The sequence below is a fragment of the Prionailurus bengalensis genome, chromosome B2 (genome assembly GCF_016509475.1).
Source record: "Prionailurus bengalensis isolate Pbe53 chromosome B2, Fcat_Pben_1.1_paternal_pri, whole genome shotgun sequence".
Taxonomy (NCBI): Eukaryota; Metazoa; Chordata; class Mammalia; order Carnivora; family Felidae; genus Prionailurus; species Prionailurus bengalensis.
In genome coordinates this window covers 121,068,140-121,095,201 of record NC_057349.1, presented here as the reverse complement: position 1 = coordinate 121,095,201, position 27,062 = coordinate 121,068,140, and the positions used below count along the sequence as shown (strand labels likewise).

The window sequence follows — 27,062 nt, the reverse complement described above, 5'->3', positions numbered from 1 at the left end:
CTCCATTGTAATAACTGTTGTTAAAGCACACCCATTACCCATCAGGAAATCTTTTTATTATGACACATGTCCCAAATTATAAAAACCTCAGGAGCACTAATCAAAAAAATAATTGGAAATATTGCTGTATTGAGGAGGGCACCTTTTGGGATGAGCACTGGGTGTTGTATGAAAACCAATTTGACAATAAATTTCATATACTGAGTAAAAAAAAAAAAAGGAAATATTGCTGTAGGTATGGTATGGAAAAATGAGAATGACTAGATAATCATCTTTTCATAAACCTAGATATTTCCAATAATTTACTTTCAACAAAATTAAAGAATGATCTAACCAAGTTATGAGCTGATATATCATTACAAAAAACTTGTTTTGTTAATGCAAAGAACTGAGTGATACTGCTGTTATAAAATTTCTTCAACTCCCCATCTTTTTTCATTATCCTTGAGAACAATAAATTTCATCTAAAGAGTAGAAATGTACCATATTGTTCTAGAAGTGACATTCACCCACACATACATGATAAAGAAAAAACTCCCTGGTCAATTAAGGGAGGCTTTTTTTCAATACATTTCACTTTTCATATCTGATAATTATTTCTAAAGATTTGTAACATATTTCTATAATTTTCATCCATTTTGTATTAATTATTGTGTTAATACCTGAGGGAAAAAATACCAAAATCTCTTAGGGGAAATTTAAAAATCCCTAAAATTTCAATTTAAGGTAATTTTTTTTCAGAGAATTATGATGGAGTGATCAAAAGACTTTCAAGTTTAAAAATTCATTACAAAAGAATAAAATACCAAGTTCAAGGTGAAAAACTACATAAAATTGATGTTAAATACCTTATTCCTGTATTTTTTAAATGGATGATGATGAATATCAGATAGGTATCGTATTTCATAGAATGATAAGTGTTCTATTTTATATTAGGGTGTATAATACCATAGAAGTTGCATTCTTTGCTATCAGTTAAATTTATGGTGAAAGGGAGTTTGATGCTGGCTTATAAAGAAAGAAAGTACTTATTTTTTCAAATTATTTTAAAGGTTACACAAGAAGAAAGTTTGAAGACCACTGCCAATAGCTTTCTCTTATTTCCAACTGGTTCCTGCTCACAAAGGAGTTCCATGATCAATTCTGGCATTTTTTAAACAGAGGGTTATTTGATTTATTCCAATTTCCCCTACATTATTTTCAAAAAATCAGTTGGTGTTGACTAGAGATCATGAAGATAGAAAGATTAGGGAACATTGAGACTTTCTTTTGTTGCTTTTCTTGGTTTGTTTAAGTAATACAAAATAGTATTCTTGAATACAATATTTGAGAAGAGGCCAGGCATGAGCAAAACTCAGAGAGACTGAGAGAAAGGAGAATATAAGAATAAAAATAAAAATAAGCGAAAGCTATTGCGTCATCACTGACGTTGGAAATGGTGCTCTACAGTGCAGGGTACCTTTAAAGAGCACACTTATCCTATTTAGGGAACTTCCAAAGCCAGGATTTAAACATCTGGTTGGGAGGAAATTGGCCTATTTCCCTCTCATATTCATATTTAAAGGACCTCTTGGCAGACAGAGAGCTAGGTGTGCCCTGCGCTGTTTGCATAGGCAATAAAAGTCATGGGATTTAGCTTTACTTCTGCAGAGTGTGGAACACTGATTTCTCAGCAAGTCAGGTTGTTGAAAATTCTGCACCCTGAGTGTAGAACTTCCTCCAAAGTTGCTAGGAATTCTCTGGTAAGAGTTTAAGACCTCCACGAACTTTTCAAACCTGGAGCTGGCATGCCAGGAGGTTCAGGAAAAGCTCAAGCCAAATGGAAGGTGTGCCTGGAGAGCCGCGGGTCTGATAAGTGATAGCCTTGGTGGCTCATAAGGAGGGGGTGGAGATAAGCAGGCAGTTTACCTTTGGGTGGGCTGGGTCATCTCCACTGATGGCCCCTACCAATGCAAGTCCTTGTCCTCCATGGCACATGGAGATACGTCAACATATTTTTTGACACTGTGTCCGGCCGTCAACACTGTCTGCAGATCTCACCCGGATCAGCCGCGTTCTGACGGGCAGCCGTGGTGATTCAGTAGCATGTGAAATACAAGTTCCAATACTTGAGGACAAATTGTGTCCTGGCAAGTCCAAAATCTCCTCTATCCTCGCAGCCACAAAAGAAGGCCTTGAAGACCTGTGCAGAGGGTCACCTGGGTGGCTCAGTCAGTTAAGCATCCAACTTTGGCTCAGGTTGCGCACTCGTGGTCCATGAGTTCAAGCTCTGCATTGGGCTCTGTACTGACAGCTCAGAGCCTGGAGCCTGCCTCACATTCTCTCTCTCTCTCTCTCTCTCTCTCTCTCTCTCTCTGCCTCTCCCCTGCTCGTGCTCTGTCTCTCTCACTCTCTCTCAAAAATAAATAAACATTGGGGCGCCTGGGTGGCTCAGTTGGTTAAGTGGCCGACTTCAGCTCAGGTCGTGATCTCGCAGCTCGTGGGTTCAAGCCCCGCGTCAAGCTCTGCGCTGACAGCTCAGAGCCTGGAGTCTGCTTCAGATTCTGTGTCTCCCTCTCTCTGCACCCCCCCCCCATACACACACACTCACACTCTGTCTCTCTCTCTCTTTCAAAAATAAACATAAAAAACTTAAAAAAATAAACATTAAAAAAAAAGGCATGTGCAGACTGACATTTATGGAGGCACGAATTGCCAAGGTAGTCCTGGAACGTCAGGGTTAAAGGTGGAATAACAGAAATCAAGGAGGACTGTTTCAGGGTCTGCTAAAATGTAGCGGTGGCACTCATTGTAGAAGAGTTCGCTATGCGGTGGGCACAAAGCATCCCCTCTGGCTCTGTCATCAGGGAAGGGGAGAACAAGGACTCCCAGAGAGAGCCAGCACTTCCTCACGGTGCCATGTGACAATAGCTCAATTTTCCCTGGGAGAGCGATGAGGCCATCTCATGAGAACGCAACGTTGGTGATTTTCAGAAGACTTCTACTTGCCATTACCAATATCAACATAGTAAATCCCCATGTGACATTTTACATCTCCGAGCTCCTTCCTTGTGAACTGATACAGAGCTTCTCCATTCTTTCCGCTTTGGGTATTCGTGGCCCCTTCCCAGGGAACGTGGAGGCTTTTCATCATCTTGCTCCTGAGGCTGCCGTGGAAAGATTCTTATCCTTTCAGGAAGTTTTCCCTTGCTGCAAGGACCACCTTCAGAACTTTATTTCACTTTCTGATTTTGGAAGTCTGTGATTTTAGGGTGCTGAACTCATTGTTAAAATAATATCAACAATCTTAACAATAGTTTTAACAATTAAAATCCTTATTTTTGACTTAACAGGCTTCTTATTGGGAGGTTGAACCATCCTTGTCAAAATGCTTGTCAACTGCTACAGCACCCAGTTTGTCAATATTAGATAAACCAAGGTATCGATTCTTGAATTCTTTCTATTAGATCAAAAAAGAAGTGGAAGCTTTCCACAATGATGCATTATTTTTGGAAACGTCAGGCGCAAGGTTTGCCTGACAAGCTCTTATCAGAGACGAAGGAAAGTCCCTCTCTCAACATTCAGTTCATTGTTCACTGCCTGGTTCAACTGCCCGAGAAGCTGGCTCAGGTGCTGAATTGAACGCACACCTAGTACCCAGGCTTTCAGTGTAGACTGTGGGTCCTTTCAGGAAACCTCTGACAGTTCAGATTGAGTGCTTGTAACTAGGGCTTTAGGAAACTGTCCCATCTTCTTGTTGGTGAGCTCTACCACTTTCTACAACAGAAAGATCAGCTCATTTTCATTCGATGCCAGCGTGGGTCTGATGACCCCAGCAATGATTTTCCAAAATCCCACCAAATAATTCCCAGAGGAGGTCATGATGAAACTGGGGAGGGAAGGAGGGAGTTTCAGAGGTGACGAAGTGGGGATGAAAGTAGACCAAGAAAACCTGTGTGAGGGGCACCTGGGTGGCGCAGCCGGTTAAGTGTCGGCTCAGATCATGATCTCACGGTTTGTGAGTTCGAGCCCCGAGTGGGGCTCTGGGCGGAGAGCTCAGAGCCTGGAGCCTGGAGCCTGTTTTGGATTCTTTGTCTCCCTCTCTCTGCCCCTCCCTCGCTCATGCTCTGTCTCTCCCTCTCAAAAATAAGTAAACATTTAAAAAGTTTTTAAAAAAATAAAGCAAACTTGTGCGAACTCCTCCAGAAAACAGAATGAAAGAGTGACCCATCCCCCACCTCCTCCTTATGGCTGCTAGAGCAAAAGGTGATAAGAGACCCTCCGCTCTACCTTGACAAAAAACAATGGCAGAAAGGGGCAGAGGGATTGGTCTGTGGCGTAGATTATTTAGCTCCAAAGAAATTGCATGTACATAAATTCATCTTGCATTTGTCCAAGGGCAGGTCATTACAAAGACTTTGCTAGAATCACACAACTGTCAGAGCCAGATCCCCAGTCTTAACAAAGCCCCAGACAAGGTTACCCCAGCACTGCTTTGGTCTCATTAAGAGCAAAGTGATCCTACCTCGGGTGTCATCTGCAAGAACCCAATAAAGTTGGTGGTTTTTTTGTTTTTTTTTTTTTTGCAAGTAGGAAGCGGAGGGGAGGGGTACGAAATGTTGACTTTGAATTCCCTGTTAATTAAAACAATGATCATCGTGTTCCTTTTGTTTAAAGTATCTTCCATGCCCTAAAGGTAACTCGATACGGATTCACGTGGAAAAGGTAATCAAGAAAAAAAAAAATGTTTCTCCAGCTCTCTTCTATAATTCAATTTGTTTTTCTTACTCTGAAACAGCAAATTTACTATGAGCAGATGTTTTCAGCCCAGAGCCTGCTCTTGTCATGAGAGCCAAGTTGTTAAATTAGAGGCACAGCTGACAGCTTGGTTCCCACATGATCCCTCCCAGTGGTTGCCCGCAGTGGGGCCCCTCCCTGGCTTCAAGCTTCTCCCCGCCCCCACCCCCCACCTCCACTGGGCTAGGACGGTACATCTGGGCTGTATGTGACTGATGGCTTTCCAACACAAGGTGACTTAGCCAGCAGTGAGCCCGGGCTGGGGCAGCTCCTGCGTCCTTCTTTCTTCAGAATCAAAGGCTTAGATTCCACATTTACTTATTCATTAACAAATATTTATTGAGCCACCAGCAAGAGAGCACCGTGATTAAAAAGCATGAGTTTCACAGACTGACCGCCAGGACTCAGTGGCACCCGTGCCACTTGTGAGCGCCGTGACGTTGGCAAATTATTAACTCTTTCAGCCCGAGTTTCTTCTCTTGTGAAGAGGGATAGTAATAGTTCCTGTCGTGTGAGATTTGAGGAGACTCGTTTGAAGTAAGTTTCGGGACGTGCTCCGTCCCTTGTACGAACTCGTAGCTCCTTTATGAGGGCAGATTGGACTTGAAAGGCTGTAAGCAGAAGACAAGTGCGTTTGCTCCTCGGCCGCCCCTCCTGATCCCATCAGGAGGGTCCTATAATGCTCCCCGTCACTCCCAGAGAATCAAAAGTGCTCTGGTCAGTTTTTGTGCCGACCAGAGTCTCCTTTCAGACACTCAAACATTAAGTCAAGTATGATAATCAAATTTCGGACCTCTGTTGAATTCAGACCTTCTGTCCACTCAGCTTGCCCAGGTCAGGAAGACCAAGTGGGAGAAGGGGGAATAAGAGAGCCTGCTTCCTCCTGCCTTCGTGGCTCCATTTCCTACCCACTCATTAGCTATGATGTTGGATTTCTCCAAGGTCAGGGGCAAAGGAAATTATAGGGAAGGGCCCAGACATGGAGCAGGTAGAGCGCTGGTCTGGCCCTGAGGCTCTGTGCTTGGCAGAGGTCCCAAGCTGCCTCTCTGGTTGCTCCCTGGCAGGTGGCCCCAGCCACTGCCCCTCCCATTTGCATTTCTCGGTCCTGTGTCACATACCAGCTTTCTGTCCTCCCGCCCCCCACCCCTGCCCCACCCCTCCTCCAGGATTGTCAGGCTCTGTTGGTGTTTCTCCCGAATCCTTTCTCACTTGGCTGGAGAGGAGCAGGAAGCCTGTCCTCTTCCCTCCTGCCACGGAAGGACCCAGCCCTGCTCTCCAACCATAAACCACTCAGGGCCAGACCGAGGTCGGAGGTCAGGGGGCTGGCCCTCCGTTTCAATGGGTGTTTGATAATTTCGCTGCTCCCCACCCTCTCTTCCCTTTCTTCTAGTGCCCTGGCTACTACTGAGCGAGATTTTTCCTGCTGGAATTAGAGGACGAGCCATGGCTTTAACTTCTAGCATGAACTGGGGCATCAATCTCATCATCTCTCTGACATTTTTGACTGTGACCGGTAAGGACCTGCTGTTTGCCTCTAACACCTTTTGTGCTCATAGGACAAATGTTGGGGAAGCACACTCACCTAGAAGACATTTCACTGTGGACACTTTTAAAACATTCAAACATAAAGAGGATGTATCTCATGTACCGACCACCCAATTTAAAGTTATCATTCTCAATTTGTTTATAACCCCAGCTTCTCTCTCCCCGAATTGTTTTGGGTCATATCCCAGACAGGACGTCATTTTGTCTATAAAATTTCCACGTGGACCTCTAAAAAGATCAGGCGTTTAAAACCTATACCTGCAAGGTCATTATCAGAAATAAAAATATTCACAGTAATCCCTTAGTATCAAATATCGAGTCTGTATCCACATTCTTCCATGCCTTATAGTTATTTTTTATATTTTGTGTTATTTTTTTATGTCTTTTATACACTTTTTATATTTTCTTATACTTTGTTTGAATCACGATCCAAATAACACAATCTGCCGTTGATTGACATGGCTCCTAATTTGTAGGTTTCATCTCCATTTCCTCCTTTTCCTGCCCATCTTTGGATTTGTAATGAAGAAACTGGGTCATTTGTTTCAAAGAGTTTTCCCCACGCTGGGTTTTGCTGATTATAGTCATGTCACGTGGCCTTCTGTCTTCTGGGTTTCCTGAGAACTGCTCTTTAGATCTCGAGGCTTGAGAGCAGATTTAGATTTTCTCATTTGTTTGTCTATAAACTCCTTCACAGATGACGGAGGGTGTCCTGCCACAAAGGCACACCCTGTGTGTCTGCTTGTCTGTCTGTGTCCCACTTTGTCATTCAGGCCCCTTCGAGGATCATCACCCAGATCCGTTATTTTTTTTAAGTGTTATTTTTTTAATATTTTATTCATTTTTTTTGAGAGAGAGAGAGAGAGAAAGACAGAACACGAACAGGGGAGGGACAGAGAGAGAGGGAGACACAGAATCTGAAGCAGGTTCCAGGCTCTGAGCCGTCAACCCAGAGCCCCACACAGGGGCTCGAACTCACAAACTGCGAGATCGTGACCTGAGCTGAAATCGGATGCTTAACTGACTCAGCAACCCAGGCACCCCAGATCCGTTATTTTCACTGCATCGCTCCTTCTGTATTTTTGTCATTGATATTTCTCTAAGGAGGAATTTCTTCTCATTAGTTATTTGCCTGCCCTAAAGGATGAATCGTAGGAAAAAGGCAAGGTAAATGCTTGACGTTTTCTCTTGATTTTCTAGTTTTCAAAATAATGAGACAGTTCCCCAGCATCTTCCAAAATTACTAAGGAGCTGTTTTCTTCCTTTCCTTTTCCCATTGTATGTGTATCTGATATACATATTAAAAAATACATATAAAATATGAGTTTTGAAAAGTGGATGTGTACTCGAAAAGGTCTATATCTATACTTCTGAATACCTGTCAACCACTTTTTTTTGAGTACATCTACTTTTGGAAATTCAGTTTTGGAGTTATTCACTAACCATGGTTTGGGTTTTTACATAACATTTTCAAATGTCCCACGTTTTTTAGAAATAGCCTAAGATTAAAGGAAACAAAGAAACTGGTCATTAGCACCAACCATACGTGTCCTTCTCAGATCACGTGCATAGGCCTGTACGCTTCACCTTCACACACACACACACACACACACACACACACACACCCCTTATCTGCCCCTTGATGTGCAGAAAGGAAATATAAATGCAAAAATGGAGTGAGCATGGCATAATGTGTCAACTTGTCCAATCACTAACCTGATACCTGAAACCAGTGTGACATTGTGTGTCAACTATACCTAAAATTGTAATGAAAAAATAGAAGAAAGAATGGAAACGATCAGGGATGGGAAAAGATGACATAAGTCTCTGGGAAGGCTAGCTAATGTGTAAGATGAGCTAATGCACATTCAGAAGTTCTCCTGCATTTAGAACAAACGTTGGGAAAGCACATTCACTTAAAAATCCTGGAATGAACCTGTAGGTGACATTTCACCGGGCTGCGTTTGAAATTCGATACAGGTTTCTCCCGCTGTTCGAAAGTAGAGTGTGTCTACCAAACCACTCAGAAGCCGAAATGGCCTGAAGCAAAGCAACTCGCACTTCCTAAGAGCGAAAATCCTCTCTGGATTTTTCTCAGTTAGCAAAAACAGATACCGAGGTAGGTCTCTCATAAAAGCAAAGTGGCAGGACACGAATTTGCTGAGAACAGGGAAGGCTGTGCTTACTTTCAAAAGTCAACTTCCCAAGGGGCGCCTGGGTGGCTCAGTCGGTTGAGCGTCTGACTTCGGCTCAGGTCACGATCTCAGAGTTCGTGGGTTCGAGCCCTGCGTCGGGCTCTGTACTGACAGCTCGGAGCCGGGAGCCTGCTTCGGATTCTGTGTCTCCCTCTCTCTCTGCCCCTCCCCCACTCACACTCTGTGTCTCTCTCTCTCTCTCTCAAATATAAACATTAAAAAAAAATTTAAAAATAAAAAAAGAGGGCTGCCGTGTGCCCAGCACGGGAGGGCACCTGGATGGGCATTGTGACCCGCGGTCTGTGCAGAAAAGTTGCGAAAGTCCTGTGTGTTTGGGGCGAGAAGATGCTCAGGGAAAGGATGGATGGGAGCTCGCTCGGGTGCCTGCGTGGCTGTCACGCTGTCATGACGAAGGGACTGGAGAGCTGACCCGGAGGGCAAAGCAGGACCAGAGCCAGAGCTCTTGAAAGGTAGTACTTGGACTTCAGAATGAGTGAGGAAGGCCTTTGTAACAGTTGGGCCAGCCCACTGTGCGGTGAGAATCTCTGAAGCCATCAACTCATCAACTCCATGTTACTGAAAGTGTTCAAACAGAACAGAGGACGAGTTCGATGAGGTGATCTTTTTTTTTTTTTCCCCACTGTCTATATTCCGGTTTTATGTCCCAGAGAGGAAAGGATGACCGATTCTACAAGCACTTTATTAAGCCCTCACTGGGGCGAAAGCCTGTGCCAGCAGCAAGGAAAGCACAAGGGATCGGACTTTAATTAAAACTGTCCAGGGGCGCCTAGGTGGCTCAGTCGGTTGAGCCTCCGACTTCAGCTCAGGTCACGATCTCGCGGTCCGTGAGTTCAAGCCCCGCGTCCGGCTCGGGGCTCATGGCTTAGAGCCTGGATCCTGCTTCGGATTCTGTGTCTCCCTCTCTCTCTGCCCCTCCCCCGTTCATGCTCTGTCTCTCTCTCTGTCTCAAAATAAATAAATGTTAAAAAAAAAAAAAAAACTAAAAAAAACAACAACTGTCCAAAGAACTGCAGCACTGTCCCTTCTTCCTGCTTCTCCTCACCTCACTGACTGGCAGGTGGTTAATATGCCCAGATCTTTCCACGCTGCATTCGCCAAACCTCCCCACTGCACTTTTCCCTGACTGACCAGTCGGGATTCGTGGCTGCGGCTGTTAAGGGCTGTTTGCACTGTCTCTGGCTGAGGTCAGTCTGAGCCTGTGTTTATTAAGAGCCAGTTTCTTTCCCACAAGTCCCTGCCAGGCTGGACTTCTTGCTGCTAAGCCCGGGGCAACGCAGTGCCCATGCCAGGCTCCGGTGCCCTGGGGGCCGCTTCTTGCCAGTTAACTTGCCTCGAACCTTGGTCAGTAACTACAAAAGGACTGTATCTTTGACCAGAAGGAGTCAGAGGAAACACCAGGCTGGCAGGAGAGGATGCGGCTTCTTGTTGATGAATCTTAGCAAGCTAATGCCTTTCATTAGAACTGTTATCACTTCTGGGGCACCTGGGTGGCTCAGTCGGTTAAGTGTCCGACTTTGGCTCAGGTCATGATCTCTCGGTTTGTGAGTTCGAGCCCCGCGTCGGGCTCTGTGCTGATGGCTCAGAGCCTGGAGCCTGCCTCAGATTCTGTGTCTCCCTCTCTCTCTGCCCCTCCCCTGCTCGCACCCTGTCTCAAAAATAGATAAACGTTAAAAAAAAAAAAAGGAGTTATCACTTTTTTCTCTGAATCCAGGAAGAGGCATCACAAAAATGCTGCCAGCTACTAAAATGAATATTGCCAATACGAGTGACGTATTTGAGTCAGGGTAAAGACGGGTGAGCTCATTTCAAGAAAAGTGCATCTGTATAAATGTCTTTTAAAATATCCACCAAATAGAAACCAAACTGCTACAGCCAGTACTCCCAGGAGGGGAACTGTGGGGTGAGGAGAGAGAGAGAGAGGAGATATTTTACCTTCTGCTTTCTCTGTTTCTGTGTTGTTTGAGGTCTTTTTTTCTTTTTGGCAATGAGCATATTCAGCAGGAAGATGGCACAATGGCATTGGATTTAAATGGTGGTAGCCACAAGGCTTCTATTTACTTTGACAGGGCAAGCTGGGGTAGTTGGTAAACATGACACTTACGGAGGTTGACTGTATTTTTAATTTGTAGTTGCTGTTTCCCTGGGTATATACCCTACCAGCGTGTTCGGAAATACACATGTTTTTTATATGCTCTAAGAAGCAGCTGTCCACAAAGTGGGTCAAAGCAACACAAAACACATTTTTAGGGATGCCTGGGTGGCTTAGTCAGTTGAGTGTCCTACTCTTGATTTCGGCTCAGATCATGATCCCAAGGTCCTGGGATCGAGTCCTGTGTTGGGCTCCACACTGAGGGTGGAATCTGCTTAGGATTCTCTCTCTCTCTCTCTCTCTCTCTCTCTCTGTCTCCCTCTCCCCTGCTTTCCCTCTCTCTCTCTCTCTAAAATAAAAAAACAAAAAGCAAAACCCACATTTTTAATCAGTCTCTTTTGTCCTTTGTAGATCTCATTGGCTTGCCATGGGTGTGCTTTATATACACGATCATGAGCCTCGCATCCCTGGTTTTTGTTGTTGTGTTTATACCTGAGACGAAGGGATGCTCTTTGGAACAGATATCAGCGGAGCTGGCCAAAGGGTAAGTATTCTATGCATTGCTCTCTGCACAACACTCTGGTCCCAAAAAATGCAGCTTTTATGTACAACTGAATAATGATGACATCTGAAATTATTTCAGGATATTCCCTACGGTGTGAAGCCATATCTCAGAGCACAACTGCAGCTTTTAGGGCCATGTGTTGAATCTGGGTGACTAAGCGAAGGAGTTAGAATAACCAGTGCTTTCTAACAGGTGAACTTTTCAAAGCTCTTTTCAGAAATGTTCAAAGAACCTCTCTCGTCTCCCTAGGTCCCCCAGCCAGGAGGGGTTTTTTTGTTAGTTTGTTTGTTTGGGGTTTCAGGTAAGTCTTGGAATGCCATGATCATCCCGTGCCAGAACCATAGGCTTCTATTCCTATTACACGTGTAGGTTGTCTTTAAGCCCTAAACACCTGTTAAGGCTAAGATTATCAGGAACACTCGAGTTTCAGTGACTTCAGTCATTCCAAATGCGGCACAATCAAAACGAGTTTAAGAAGATAAAGAGTTTTGGGGCGCCTGGGTGGCGCAGTCGGTTAAGCGTCCGACTTCAGCCAGGTCACGATCTCGCGGTCCGTGAGTTCGAGCCCCGCGTCGGGCTCTGGGCTGATGGCTCAGAGCCTGGAGCCTGTTTCCGATTCTGTGTCTCCCTCTCTCTCTGCCCCTCCCCCGTTCATGCTCTGTCTCTCTCTGTCCCAAAAATAAATAAACGTTGAAAAAACATTAAAAAAAAAAAGAAGATAAAGAGTTTCTCGCAGGGATAGCATTCAGAAAACTGGTGAAACGCATCTCACATAGAGAGATTGTTTAGACCATTTAACTTAGACAGGGGCTGTAGAAAACTCTTTGGTTTTGGTAACAGAGCTCACAGCTCTGACTGCTCAACGGAGGGCAAGGAGGTGATGCACAGGGGCCAGGAATGAAGGGGAACTCGTTCTTCCTCGGATTAAATCATTACACTTGAACATGGAGAGATTCTTGCTCTTGGGTTTCAATATACGGGGAGGGCACGACTTATTTACAGTTTGGGAATTTCTTCCAGAAAGTCTTTCAATGCACTGGAGAAAAATGTATGATTGCTACAGGAAATGTGGGCACCATGATGCTTCAGCTTTTGCCTGAAGGAAGAACATACCTGATAGGTGATTTGATGGTAGCTGGACGTGTACATATTCGTGTAGAGTAGGGTTTGGAAAACTTTCGCTTTGTATTTTATACACTTTTAAGTGGTTTGCATTTTTTCCCCATGTTTATTTATTTATTTTTGAGGGGGGAGAAGAAAGAGAGAAAGACAGAGAGAAAGAAAGAGAGAGAGAAGGGGGGGAGGGGCAGAGAAAGAGGGAGAGAGCATCCCAAGCAAGCTCCATGCTGTCAGCATGGAGCCCAACCCGGGGATCGATCTTACCAACTGTGAAATCATGACCTGAGCCGAAATCAAGAGTCAGACACTTAACGGACTGAGTCACCCAGGAGCCCCGAGAGTGGTTTGCCTTTTTAAAATATTTCACTTAGAGGGGCGCCTGGGTGGCTTAGTCGGTTAAGCATCCAACTTCGGCTCAGGTCATGATCTCGCAGTCCGTGAGTTCGAGCCCTGCGTCGGGCTCTGTGCTGACAGCTCAGAGCCTGGAGCCTGCTTCAGATTCTGTGTCTCCCTCTCTCTCTGACCCTCCCCCATTCATGCCCTGTCTCTGTCTGTCTCAAAAATAAATAAACGTCGGGGCGCCTGGGTGGCGCAGTCGGTTGAGCGTCTGACTTCAGCCAGGTCACGATCTCGCGGTCCGTGAGTTCGAGCTCCGTGTCAGGCTCTGGGCTGATGGCTCAGAGCCTGGAGCCTGTTTCCGATTCTGTGTCTCCCTCTCTCTCTGCCCCTCCCCCGTTCATGCTCTGTCTCTCTCTGTCCCACAAATAAATAAACGTTGAAAAAAAAATTTAAAAAAAAAAAAAAATAAATAAATAAACGTTAAAAAATAAATAAATACATAAGTAAATATTTCACTTAAGTGAGCAGAAGGACTTTTCTCTTAATTCAAGCTGTAAGTTAAACATCAAATTGTAGGATTACTTTTTAATACAGATAAGGCCCCCATTTTTAAAAAAACACAATGAAAACGAAGGTTACTCATTTACGAAGACATGTAATTGTCAGGAAAGCCGGCTGTACCCTTGGCCTGATCAGCACATTGCCTGGCCCTATGCTAGTTGAAACCAACTGACTGGATTTCTTGGAGAGCACAGAATCTCAACAGGACTGTCACAGATACCTGATTCCAATAACTAGTAGCCTCAGACCTTGGTAACTTTATGCATTCATCTGACTACTTGATTCAGATTCAAGGCCTTTTTCGGGGACTTAGATGCCAGGACGCTAAAGACTTCCAAATCTGTTGTTCATTCTTCGCTTCTCATTCTTCCCTGTCACCTGTTTCACATCAGCTGTCTGTTCAGGTGGAACGCACCATCCCCAAATGTGGTGGCTTAAGATACACCATTTCCCATTTCCCAGGATTCTTTGGCTTGCTTGGGCGGTGCCTCTGCTCGGTTAGCCTGGCTGCACTCATGTGTCTCCATCAGCAGGAGGGACCGCCGTAGTGGACGGTGTAAGGGAGCCTCAGCCACAGGATGGCGGCGGGTGCTGACTCAGTGGGGAGCTCCCATTGCCCTTCACGTGGCCTCAGCCTCCAATCTAACATGGCTTCCTCACACGGCAGACTCTGGGCAGCATTCCACGGCGGTGGGAGCCGGAGCTATAAGGCCCTGTGGGGTATACGTCCTGGAAGTCACACTGCATTACCTGCATTACTCTCTAGCATCCTACAAGTCCCAAGGCCAGCCCAGAATCAAGGGCTGTAGACATTGACTTAATCTCTTGATGAGATGGACACACGCACACAAAAAACTGTTTTTAACCACATTGACTCTTCCACACCTACTCTTCTTGAAATTCTCTTTTAGCGCCTGTGAAACAGTTTTCTTTCCTGGCTTCCCTCCTGCCTCACTGATACTTATTTCTTTATCTCTCCTTCTCTTCCTACATTATAGTTACCACCGCCGATTTAGCCGGTCATCCTTATGCCTTGAGAGACCATGCAAAGCCTCATCTTAGAAGCCCTGCATAACCCCAGCCCTGGATAGCATTCCTCTCTCCTGGATTTTTCACATGTTCGAGTCCCATTTTCTTCTCTACTGGCGTAGCTAGGACTCTAGGGGTTCCCCCTCCTTAGCTAAGTGGTAAAGTCTTGGTTTCCAGGAGTGGCCTCTGCCCATTGTCTTTCTTCCGGAACCTCTGTGTGGTGCCTAGCATAATCTTGATTCCTAGAGGATGGTGGAAAAGTATCCGCTGTTCAATTTGATAACCTATGAACAAGGCCAATGCTGAATTCATTGTGTGGGGGGATTAGAGCTTGGATGACCGTGTGGAGCACAATAGGTGTTGATCTGTGGCTTGTAGGGTGTGGTTTCATCTACAGTTGAATGGAGCCTGTGCAATGGGAAGAGGCAGAGGTATGTGTTCAGATAAGTGAGCCCGACTGGCTATACCACACCACTCCCTTCCCCACGGTTTCATCTTACTCATTCAACTCTTTTTTGACCATCTGCTCTCCACCAGACACCGTTCTAGGAAAGAACTGAAGACGCAGGAGACAAAGAATCCATAGCTTCTTTAGAAGGCAGGCAAGAAAACAGACTATTACAAATATTTAGCGTTGTTGGCAGGCTCAAAGGAAGATCGCCTATATTGGAGGATCTCATCTATAAAATCTTCCTTTGAAAGAGATAATACCGAAGCAGAATCCTGAAGGAGTTGCCTGGGCAAAGAGGTGTAGGTGCGAGACACAGGGGGATCACACGCGGAGGCCAGTATACTCGCTGGTGTGGTCTGGAGAGGACAAGAGGATTGAGACGGGAGTGCCGAGCAGAAGGCAGAGAACAGTCAGGAAGGGGCTCGTCCTTCTTGGTAAAGAGTTTGGAGTTGGTGCTAAAGGCAGTGGGGCCTGTTTAGGGGCACCTGGGCGGGTCAGTCGGCTCAGGTCACGATCTCACAGCTCGTGGGTTCAAGCCCCGCGACGGGCTCTGTGCTGACAGCTCGGAGCCTGGAGCCTGCCTCAGCGTCTGTGTCTCCCTCTCTCTCTGCGCCTCCCATGCTCATGCTCTGTCTCTCAGAAATAAACATTAAAAATTCAAAAAATAAAAATGAAAAAATAAAGTAACCGAACAGGAGGGAAGAGTTACCGATTTTTGAAGGAGGACTCTGGCCAAATACAGAGAATGGAAGTGGAGGGGCAGCTGAGTGAGGGAGACCGATGGGAGTGTGTTGACGAAACCAGACAGAAAACTATGGGGCTGGATGGCGTGTCGGGATGGAACCAGACAACTTAGACCTGGATTGGAAAAGATGGTCAAGGGAAAGGAGCAAATCTCCCTCAAGCTTAGAGAACTAACCCCATACACAATGGCGACATGTGCCCTCGTAAGACCAGGAGAAGGAGGAGCAGGTTTGGGGGGCAGGAGCCTGGTGGGGCTCAGGGACAACCCTGAACTCAGTCTGTACGGACTGTCTGTGAGGGGCCTCTGGGACATGCAAATGGACCAAGGGAGCGGAGAGACCGGTGTCGGTCGGAAGACGGTCCTCAACACATCAGTGCATAGGGATGTAAGTGGGGGCTGATCCACATTTCGTGGAGCCTAAGCTTTTGAGGGGCCCCGTCGAAGGAAAAAAAAATACAAATTATGAATGTGAAATTAGGTGTGACTATGTAGGTCTTGGAAGAGGCTGTGCAGGGAGGGACCCTGGGGCTTATGTGTCATTGGCTTCATGGTAAGTCCGTCCACCGTGTGCGTAAGCACTTTTTAACTACCCATTTATTAGCTGGGGGTGTGAAATTCCTTTAAAACATTAAGGTTTGTTAAAATTCTCGTGAACAACACTACAGAATTGAGGCAGGGAGAAAGCAGTTAGGAATTAACTTTTTAAGTCTAACTTGGAAGCAGAAGGAACGCTCTGGATGAGCTAAGGTTAAGAAACTTTCAGATCTATTTTTCACACGGGGCTGTCAGAATGTATCCAATTGCAAACCAAACAAAAATCTGAGGACAAACCCTCAGAGAAGCCAATCTTTCTATCTAATAGACCTCCAGAATAAGACATTCCCTAGCAGTATCTGATTTGGCTGTCTAAAACGCAACAAAACTTACTCATTCAGCGTCAGGGTGGGGAAGGAATCCGTCTAAATCAGTAAAGCTCTGGATTATGAAAGGTTTTCGAAAGAATCACATTTTTGTTACTTGTGAGTCACGCAAGGTATTCACACTTAAGTCCGAACCTCAAGTGATAAACGGCAGAGTAAGAGGAATCCAGAAGCCAAAGCACCATGAACCCTAGACAAGACGACACGGGTACCAGGTGTTGGAGGCCAAAAATAGATGCGAGCTCTGATGCGGAGAATTATAAAAGAGGAGGTGGCAAACCAATCCTGCACGTGAAATTCACAGCAGCAGTGAAGGCATCTCCTAGGGTGTATGGTGTGCGGAAACCCAGTACGGAGGGCGGAAAGAGTTGCTCTGGGAACCCTTGGCTAACTCCTGTTTATCTAGAAGTAGAGAGCCTGCGGTTCATCTGAGCTCGAAGAAGCAGGTTGGCAAAGGCTTTTCAAATGAAAATGTAAGCAGCCCGAATTGTGCAGACTGGCCAAAGTCTGTACATTAGACAAGGTTCCCTGGAGGGGTTAGAGTGGGAGAGAGCCAAAGCCTAAGAGACTCTTAAAAAATGAGAACAAGGGGCGCCTGGGTGGCGCAGTCGGTTAAGCCTCCGACTTCAGCCAGGTCACCATCTCGAGGTCCGGGAGTTTGAGCCCCGCGTCGGGCTCTGGGCTGATGGCTCAGAGCCTGGAGCCTGCTTCCGATTCTGTGTCTCCCTCTTTCTCTGCCCCTCCCCTGTTCATGCTCTGTCTCTCTCTCTGTCCCAAAAATAAATAAACGTTGAAAAAAAAATTTAAAAAAAAAAGAGAACAAACTGAGGGCTGATGGGGGGTGGGAGGGTGGGGAGGGTAGGTGACAGCTATGGAAGAGGGCATCCTTTGGGATGAGCACTGGGTGTTGTATGGAAACCAATTTGACAATAAATTTCATATATTTAAAAAAAAAAAAGGTTTCCTGGAGGGAAATGTCGGCGACAAAAATAAAAAGATAAAATACATAATGGTTCTCCAACCAGCTAAGTAAATGCGGGGCAGCAGAAAGCCCAGGGAGCTCGCTTGGACGCGGAAGCTTAAGGGAGCTTAGAGATTGCGGGAGGACACTGCTATGTCAAGCAAGTCTTTGCAAATTTAGGAGTCTATGAAACAAGTGAATCATTTTTTGCCACCATGGAAAGAGATAGTCCTGACATGTACCTCCCGATGACTTCCTAAGGAGTAAGAAAGGAAGCAATTTATAATGTCAAATTAACTTCGAAGTTGAGCCTGCATACCGCGCTTAGCACTTTTCTTTCCTCATCTCCGGAGTTCGGATCTTGTGCTTCCATCTCCGCGAGGCTGAGAAAACAAATATTCTCCCAAGGTTGTTAAGTTTCTTATAAAATAAGCAGTGACTCAGCTGAGAGGTCGGACAAGATTTCAGCAAGAATGTAATTTGAAAGGATTTTGTTTTGAACTTCTGCCCTGCCAGCCACAAACTCCAAATGGGATGTTTGCCATATTTGCTATTTCAGCTGTGACTTTGATGCTTTTCCTCAGTTTAAGCGGGAACAAATGGAGAAAATTAACAAGCTAACGTTTTGGAAATATTTTGGCTCTGAGACTTAGGTTATTTTCCGCTTCCAGCAGGTCATTGCTTCATTCATTCACCCAAATTCACTGATTTGATAAATATTTCCTGAGCATCTAATACGTGCCAGGCACTGTTCTAGGTGCTACGGCAACATTACTCAACAAGCAAAAAGGCCGTATTAAAACATGGCAATAAGAGAGCCTCCTAATCAGGGCCTAGGTTTTTTGTTTTTGTTCGTTTTTTTTTAAAGTTTATTTATTTTGAGAGAGAAGTGAGCGAGTGTGGGGGAGGGGCAGAGAGAGAGGGAGAGAGAGAATCCCAAGCAAGTCTCCCTGTTGTCAGTGTGGAGCCCAATATGGGGCTCGATCTCACGAACCTCAACATCATGACCTGAGCCAAAATCAAGAGTCAAGAGTCAGATGCTCAACCTACTGAGCCACCCAGGTGCCCCAGGGGGCCATTTTTGATCAGCTGATCTGAGAAGGTTATTCTGAGAGGCAACATTTAGGATAAAATCTATGTGATAATAAAGGAGCCAACCAAGGTAGGGTGAAGGAGAATTCGGGCAGAGAGAACAGCGCAAAGGCTAATCCGAAACGCACTTGACCCGTTCCAGGAACAGCAGGAAGCCCAGGAAGCTGAAATCTGTGTGAGATTAGTCAGAAAGTCGGTAGAGACGAGCGTACAGAACTCTGCAGGCCCAGCGAGTTTGGATTTCATTCTAAGTACAATTGGAAGCCACTAAAATATTTTAAGCAGGGAGTGACATGATCTGATTTACATTTTGAGGTGTGCCAAGTAAGCCTCTGCAGTCGCACAGCGGAACGTGGCTGAGAAAGCACACAAGTGCGGTGTTGGGTTTTTCTCATTTCGAATCACGACCATTGACCTCAAATGGCCCTCAGTGCTTGCTGCCTGGCGATCACACGTGTCCCTGGTCCATTAACTGCTTGTCTCCTAGACAACTGCTCCGTACTGCCTTCTCTGTCTGGAAACCTCCCTTCTTCCTTAGCCCTGTTCACTCCCACTGACGGCCTTGCCCCTCTGACTTTACTGAGAAAAATGGACACTTCCATAACCTGGCACACCAACCCGCACGTGTTTGTATCCAAATGCGCCACCATCCCTCTGGGTTTTCTCTGTTAGCCTCAGCATTCCTGTTTGAGGCCGATCACTTCATGTTCTCCCCCCATGCCTTTTCCAGGACATTCTCTGACAGTTCTCTCTGCTCACCCATGCATCATGCCCACTTTACCTCTCCCTTTATCTCAACTGCTCACCAGCAGGGAAACCCTGTGCAATTTTTCCCCATCTAAAAAAAAAAAAAAATGGCCTTGATTCCACTTTTCTCTTTGGCTTTTGCTGTTTTTCTGCTACCATTTAGAGCAAATTCTAGCATATTCATTGTCAGTTCCTCTTTTCCCATTCTCTTATGAACCTGCCCCAGTAAGACTTTTATGGCCACCGTTGTACAGAAATTGCTGTTTTTAGCATCCCAGTTACCCCTACAATGCTAAAGCCAGTGGTCGATTCTCCTTCCTCATCTTAATGGCTAGCGTGGTGACCATTCCCAGAATTGGACCGAGGTGAGCATGCCCTTCCTCCTGAAATAGTTGGCTTCACTGCCTTCGAGGACCCCCCCCCCCCTCCTGGTTGTCTCCTGTCAGCATCCTCTACTGGTTCCGTTGTATCTTCCCACTATTTTAAAGTTTTTGTGCCCTAAGGTTTATTTCTTAGAGAACTTCTTTACCAGCCTCACTGGCTAATTGATCTCAGCTAAAGTTATTGAATGAATGAATGAATGAATGAATGAATTGGATATAAGAGTAAGGCAATGAAGTAGTCAGGATGACACCTAAATGTTTAGCTTGAGAAACTACATGGATGGTAAAATAGGGTAGCCACAAGGAGGACTAGGTTTCGGGGATGGAGAGAGTCCAGAGTACTATTCTCGATATATTCATTTTGAGATGATCATTAGGCATCAGGGAGATATATTATTAGCCAGCTGTGTGATATATAATAAGTCTGAAAGACACTCAGGGACAGGGTCAGACTGGGCTGCTATGTAGTTTGTAGATGGCATTTAAGTTGTGGAACCGGATGAAATCTAGTCAAAGAGCCGAGAGAAGGGAAGGAAGTCCAGAACCAAGCCCTAGGTTAATCCGACATTTAGAGATCCAACAGAGGAGACGGAGTATCCATAAAGACTGAAAAGGAGCTGATAGTGAGTTTGGGGGAAAGCCAGGAGACCATGGGATCACTGAAACCAAAAAAAAAAAAAAGTGTTCTAGGAAGATGGGACCAGATGGTACCAAAAGCTGCTGAGAGGTCAAGTACAAAGAGTAAGGTGACCGCAGGCTTGTCAGGCACAGTCTCAGTGGAGTGACAGGACGGAAGGGTTGAGGCTTGAGATGGGACAGAAGTTCACGAAGTGAGGGAATCAGCTACAGCCCTTCTGTCATTTTGCTCGGAAGGGGAGCAAACAGGATGGTCGTTATCACGGACTGTCATTGCCCCTCGCCCTGTGACCCCTCTGCGCCCTAGCTCACTTTCCCAAGCACCAGCACCGCAACAAATCCGCGCCACACCAGGGCCTGGAATCCACTGAGTAGCCATCGGCTTCCCCTGCTCAGACTTCATGGACCACCACCGCTCCCTTTTCCCTGCCTTCGCTTCCTCCATCATTTCGGGAAAACCCAACTCTGATGAAACCATTTCTTATGTTATCCATGCACCCAGGGGGCACAGCGTGGCTGAAGAAGACACACAACCGTGTTGACAAGACTGATTTTAGATTTATGAACACAAATCTCAAGTAGGTCTTCGGGCGAGTCCAACAACCCATGTTGCCCAGAGAGTTGACTTCCCTCCTCTCCAAGAGGATTACCTTACACTCTATACTCTTTCTTCAAGCCTTGAGTACCCTTCCCACTTCCTCTCTGCCGACGATCTTGCCTTTTCAGTTCGCTGACAAAAGAGAAATAGAGAGACCAACTCATCCTGCATGCCATCCACTAAACTACCTACATCTATGCCCATATCCATCTATGCCAGCTCTTCCCTTTATGCGCTGAGTGCATCAACTTCCCCCTTCTCTGAGGTTATCATCACACACACACACACACACACACACAGAGCTGCAGTATTTACCGTCATAAACAATATACCTCCCTAGACTTCAAGTTCCCTCCAGGAACCCACCCCTTCCCTGCCTACTTTTCAGTTCTCAAGTACAGTAAAACCTTATATGGCGAGTGACTTGTTCTGTGAGAGTTGTGCAAGACAAGCAAACATTTCTAATACATTTTAACTTGATATCCAAGCGATGTCTTGCAATACGAGTAGTACGTGACACCGAATGTCACGTGATCACAACTGAGCCAATGGTTCTTGAAATTCGCACTGATATGCACATTGTATTACAAGCACATTCTGGAACGAATTATGCTCGCCAACCAAGGTTTTACTGTACTCTGTATTGTCTTTGTGTCCTCACCTTCCATTCTTTCTTGAACTTACTCCACTCAGACTTGCTCATGTTCTTACTCCAAAGGCTACTTAGGACTTCCAAGTTACCAAACATGGGGACAGTTCTCGGTCCCCGTTACTCGACTTCCCAGAAGCACTTGCCCAGCTCCTCATGCTCCCTATCTGCAAACACTTGTTTTCACTTGTCTTCTGGAATACCGCTCTTCCCTGATTTTCCTCCTACCTCATTAGTCACTTCGTGGTCTCCTTTGCTTCCTCCCTCTCCCCCTCCTCCTGTATACCTTTAAAAACAGTAGTGCCCAAGGGGCACCCGGGTGGCTCAGTCGGTTGAGCGTCCAACTTCGGGCTCAGGTCATGAACTCACGAACTGTGAGTTTGAGCCTCACATCAGGCTCCGTGCTGACAGCTCAGAGCCCGGAGCCTGCTTCAGACTCTGTGTCTCCCTCTCTCTCAAAAATAAAGATTAAAAAAAATAAAAAATAAAAAACCCAGTAGTGCCCAGGACTCAGTCCTTAGATCTATACCTACGTCTACTTCTTAGACCTATCCCTAAGGCATTATAAGCCATCCAAAAAGTGAGGACTCCCAAATGTCTCCTATCTCCAGGTTTTGACCTTTTACCTGACTTTCAAATTTCCAAATCTAACCGCTTACTTAACATCTTTGGTTGGAATGTCTAATAGGCGTCTTTAGCTTGACATGACCTACACAGAACTCTTGGTTCTCAGACCCACTCACCCAAATGCACACACCCTCCTCCATAAGCCTTCTGCCTGGGGGTAGTGGGGAGGGGCTCCTCAGGCCAGACGCTTAGGATTCATCCACGATAATCACTGTGCTCCACATCTATACTGTCACTAGGTCTCGTTAAATCTGTCGGCATGACATACATGAATCTGACACTTTGAGCCAGTACCATTCGGAGTTCCTGGACTACACTAACCTCCACACTGGTCTTCCAGCCCTGGCCCTCTACAGTCTGCCCTCCATGGGGCAGTCAGCCTGATCTTTTACAAATGTCATTCCTCAGCTCCAAATGCTATGGTGCAAATTACATTTCAGATAAAATGCAAGCTTCTCACTGTGGCTGCCACCTACCTCCCCGACCCCATCTTGTCGTTCGTGTACTCACCGTGCTCTGATCTTTCTGAAAACACAGTGCTTCTAATGCTTCACATGGTTACCTTCTTGTTACAGTTTCTGATCACATGTCACCTCTTGGGAGCGATGCCAGCGGGATATAGTCGCCTCTCTCCCAACTATTTTCCTTCTTTTTTTTCTTTCCGTTTACTTTTCTCATTCACACTTTCACTACTTGAAATCAGGTGCTTATGTGCCTGTCTCCTTTATTAAAATGTAAGCTCCTTGAAAGCAGGACTCTATATCCACGCTATCTTCAGTACCTAGCGTAGTACTAGGTGCACAGTAGCCACTTAAGTAAGTGGCTAAGTTACAGGAAAAGATCTTTGAAAGCGGAGGTTCAAAGGTGGCTTTTTTTTTTTTTTAATCATTATTTTTTAATGTAGATTTTGGAGAGAGAGAAGGGGGAGGGGCGGAGACAGAGGATCTAAAGCAGGCTCTGCGCTGACAGGAGACAGCCTGATGCAGGGCTTGAACTCACGACCCGTGAGATGGCGACCTGAGCCGAAGTCGGATGCTCAATCGACTGAGCCACCCAGGCATCCCTTTGTTTCACTTTTAAATGAACGTAAAATACTAGGGCATATTTTTATGGGAAATAATCCCATCATGGGAATAATCCTGTAGGAAAAGAAATTAATGCCGGAGCAAGGGGATAATGCAGAAGGCAGACAACGTAGATATACAAACAGGCACGTTAATTGGGTTCGAGAAGTGGAGACAAAATAGGATCTGGGACGTTATCGCCATTAGTTCTGTGTAATACTGTCCTTGGACTCTGCTGGTAGGAATGCCTTGATTGTGTTCGGAGAAGTCACCTCCCCATTACCCTGTGCATGAAATCGACCCAAGTTCTGTGGGGTACTGAATGTCAGGATACATCAGGGCTTTACAATGAAAATGTCTTTTTTGCTTAGCTAAAACATGAGAGGCCCAGGGTGGTTTAAAAAAAAAAAAAAAAAAAAAAAAAGCCTGCACCCTTCCCCCCCTACCCCAGTACTATAAATTAAGAGCGACATTTTCATTCGTGCCTCTTTCTCTTTCAGGAACTTTGTGAAAAACAACATTTGTTTTATGAGTCATCATCAAGAGGAATTAGTGCCAAAACAGCTTCAAAAAAGAAAACCCCCAAGAGCAGCTCTTGGAGTGTAAAAAGCGGTGTGGTAGGGGACGAGCAAGGCGGCTTTCTCCGGAGATCTAATGGCCTCAGACCTTCCAAGTGTTGACAAATTAGAAGGGTGTCTTTGTACCAACACCTATCGGCCACTCCCATGTTTTCTTAGGGTCACGGAGCTAGTTTTAGAGGGACACCCTGAAATGATAAGGACAACCTTTCATGTCCACCTGTCAAAGTGTAAATGGGGTGCAAGATCCCAAGTGATCTCTTACTCTGAGTAGGATACTAGGTGAAAAATACTGGCTGGTTCAATACTTCCCACCCCTTTCACATAGCAGCCTTGGAAAAACCATGAACTAGCAATGCGATCAACTTCTGCCTTAAGGTATGTACGTACGGAGGCCAGTCGCAGCTTTATTATCCGGACACGTAAGTGGCCTGGACACGAGCTTACAGGGTTTTTTTTTTTTGCCCACTACGACAGTACTTACACTGGGTCTTCTGTAAAAAAGGACACAACGTGGACAATTGCACCTATGTTTTAGATTAGGATAGGATCCTGGCTAGGATTTCAGTGATAATTCCTAATTATATTTCAACAAGTACAAAGATTATGCAGCTCATTCTATGAATTATGAACAACAGTGTAATGCAAAATACCCCTTTATAAATTTTATGTATTATCACATATTAAAAGAAACAATTGTGCCATAGTTAAGAAAAACAAACACTTTTCCATCCATTTAAAAAAATATATATGAATAGAAAAGGCAATTTCCAAATCCTGGGACCATATATACTTCGTAGTAGCTGTTAGTAAAACATTAGAAAAGGAGTCAGGCCATTAGGTTATTTATCCAAATCTCTATAATCAATTAGGTTTGAGTTATGCAGTCAAGCTTATAAAACTCTCTCCTTGTAAGGCTTTCATGACTTAATAGCGATCCATAGTTTCCTGCAATTCTTTGCACTCCTCAGGAATATCACTACCTCAGGTCATGGCATACTGGCTATAATTGATGCTGACTTTCAGATGACTGCAGACATAGGACATCAGGACAACTCCTTCCCTATGTTCTTCTCTATGATGAAACAGAGGTCACCAGCTATACCAGAAGCTTGAGTTTTTACCACAACAATGAATTGCTTTCCTCTGCATTTCTCCAGTTGAATATTAGGACTTGGTGGGGCATTTTACCAATTTGGATAGGACGACAGAGAACCTACAATAAAGAATCTTGACCCACTTCAGGAGTAACCCATTAAGTTACTATATTATAAGCTATGGGAGGCACACAAAGACTTAAGGCACGAATAACCTAACTGGAAAAAGAGTAACCGATTACGTTTGGCCTGAAGAAAAGAGAATCCTAAGAGCCAAAACCCTTCGTTATTCAGGTTGGGATTTTTCTACTGGCCCCAAACAAACTGCCCCAGTTTGACAGAAGGGTATATGACCTAGTCATTTCCCTACAACAAAATGGGAAGACTACAAATCTGTATAATTAATAGGGAAACTGTACTAGCAGAGACTCAGGAGAATGACTAAAAGTCCTGATTCTGAAATGAATTACATAATGAAAATTGGCAGGGAAAGTTACGAGGAAGGGAGACTTGAGACCTTCCTTCTACCACAGCATATTTCCTATGCAAGTTAGAGCATGTGTTGGGTGGTTGTGTGTTGTTTTGTTTTTTTTTGGAAAAAGGAAAAGTGTGTTCTAGAGGATCAATTTAAGAAATTTATTATGAATCTTCAGTGGAATTAGATGCTGGGATTTTTTTTTTTTTTTAATCAAGACAGGGAATTGATACACATTTGTTTTCTTTGCCAAGCGTCCCAGATTGTGAGATATTTAACAAAACTGTTACACGTTCCCTTCAAAGTCTGAGCACTACGTATACATTAGCAGTTTGTTTTAGCCATTCATCATAAATGGGTAGGAAATTGTTCATAAACTTAGGTGGTTTCAACTGGTGATTTCAACTTCGGTACCTTAAACACTCTTACACGTGTCTTTTATTACCCTGAGTCCGTGACTAAATAATTCTGTCTTCGAACCAACTTTTACCCAACATGTCCCCAATCAGAGCTTTTTTTGGTTTTCAAAAATAAAAAAGGGGGAATACTTACAATGTGTATGTATATATTCACAGTTTTTATTTATCAAAAAATTTACAGCACTTGTGAAGAGCCAGCAGAAGACCTCAGACACGCTCATTCTTCCCAGCTTTGTTAAGTTTAGTGGGTCAGCCAGGACATTTTGCCAGGTGACGCTCACACAGCAGCCCTGAAACCTAAACCGGTTAGATTGTCTTTCTTCCTCTTTTCTGAGAAAGCGTTTTGATGCGCTACTGATCTACCCACTTTTCAAGTCACTCGAATGCTGAAAATATTACAACATCTGGATCCGCACATTGGCCATATAATCATGTTCCCCCCCCCCCCCCACATTTCTTTTTGGGGCGAACGTTACAAAACAGGTCACTTGTTACTGTTAATTAAAGCTAAGTGGAAAATCTCAATTTTTAAAATAGTCTGCCCGGAACCTGTAACTTCTTCACGGAATGGTATCCTCTGTATTTTATGAGGTCTACCTATCCTATTGGCTCTTAACGTGAAGCAAATAAACACAATGTAAAAAAAAAAAAGAGAGAGAGAGAGAGAGAGAGAGAGCACACGGAAGTTTGAAAATCAGAAGTCTTTCACAAGAAAGAAAATATAGAAGTTAGCCTTTGCCCACCCACCCCCACCCCCCCGCCATTAAGAGTGAGAGGCACAGTAGGGAAAGGCATCGAGAGGAAAGAAGATAAAAATAAATCTAAAATAACCTGTGTTGTTCAGTGCAGGACGTAAGTGAGGTTTGGGAGACTTTATGAGATGGTGAGGAAAATGGACTCGAATATGGAGGTTAGGACGCGGCCATTTCTCATGAAGCTTTCAAAACGTTTTGGAAATTCAGGTTTTGGTGGAGGATTGTGTTGGAATACTGTCTCTAGTAGGTTTCTACTGAGAAGCTAATTGCACTCTCCACTCAACTTCACTTCCCGTTGAAATTACTGTTGGTTCTACCGAGTTCCTCACCCCAGGGGTGGAGCACAACTGCAGCCTGATTCGCACGCCACCATCCCAGGGCTCACGCGGGTGAGCCAGAGAGCCAATGTTTCACACATGCACATTTATTGTCATTTGAAGAGGAGCAATCCCAAATACTGGATAGGCAGTCACTCTTCAGCTCCATTAAATAAGACACAGCGAGGGGAAAGACATGCCTTGCAAAATGGCTTTCAAGTTCAAGTTGAACTATATTATAATTATACTGTGGCACAGAGGCAGCTTGTGGGCACTTCTTGTTAAAACAGCGCAACGTATCAACTTCTG

At 44.9% G+C, this 27,062-nt stretch overlaps 1 protein-coding gene across 1 annotated transcript in view; it reads left to right on the top strand.

Annotated features, from left to right (window-relative positions):
- The window catches only part of SLC2A12 (solute carrier family 2 member 12), a 59,870-nt gene extending 34,054 nt beyond the window's left edge, over positions 1-25,816 (top strand). The window contains exons 3-5 of the mRNA XM_043592417.1: positions 6,167-6,289; positions 11,038-11,170; positions 23,613-25,816. Coding sequence (XP_043448352.1) covers positions 6,167-6,289; positions 11,038-11,170; positions 23,613-23,718 — 362 coding nt within the window. The 3' untranslated portion in view covers positions 23,719-25,816. The remainder of the gene's footprint in view (positions 1-6,166; positions 6,290-11,037; positions 11,171-23,612) is intronic.
- The last annotated feature ends 1,246 nt before the right edge of the window (positions 25,817-27,062 follow it).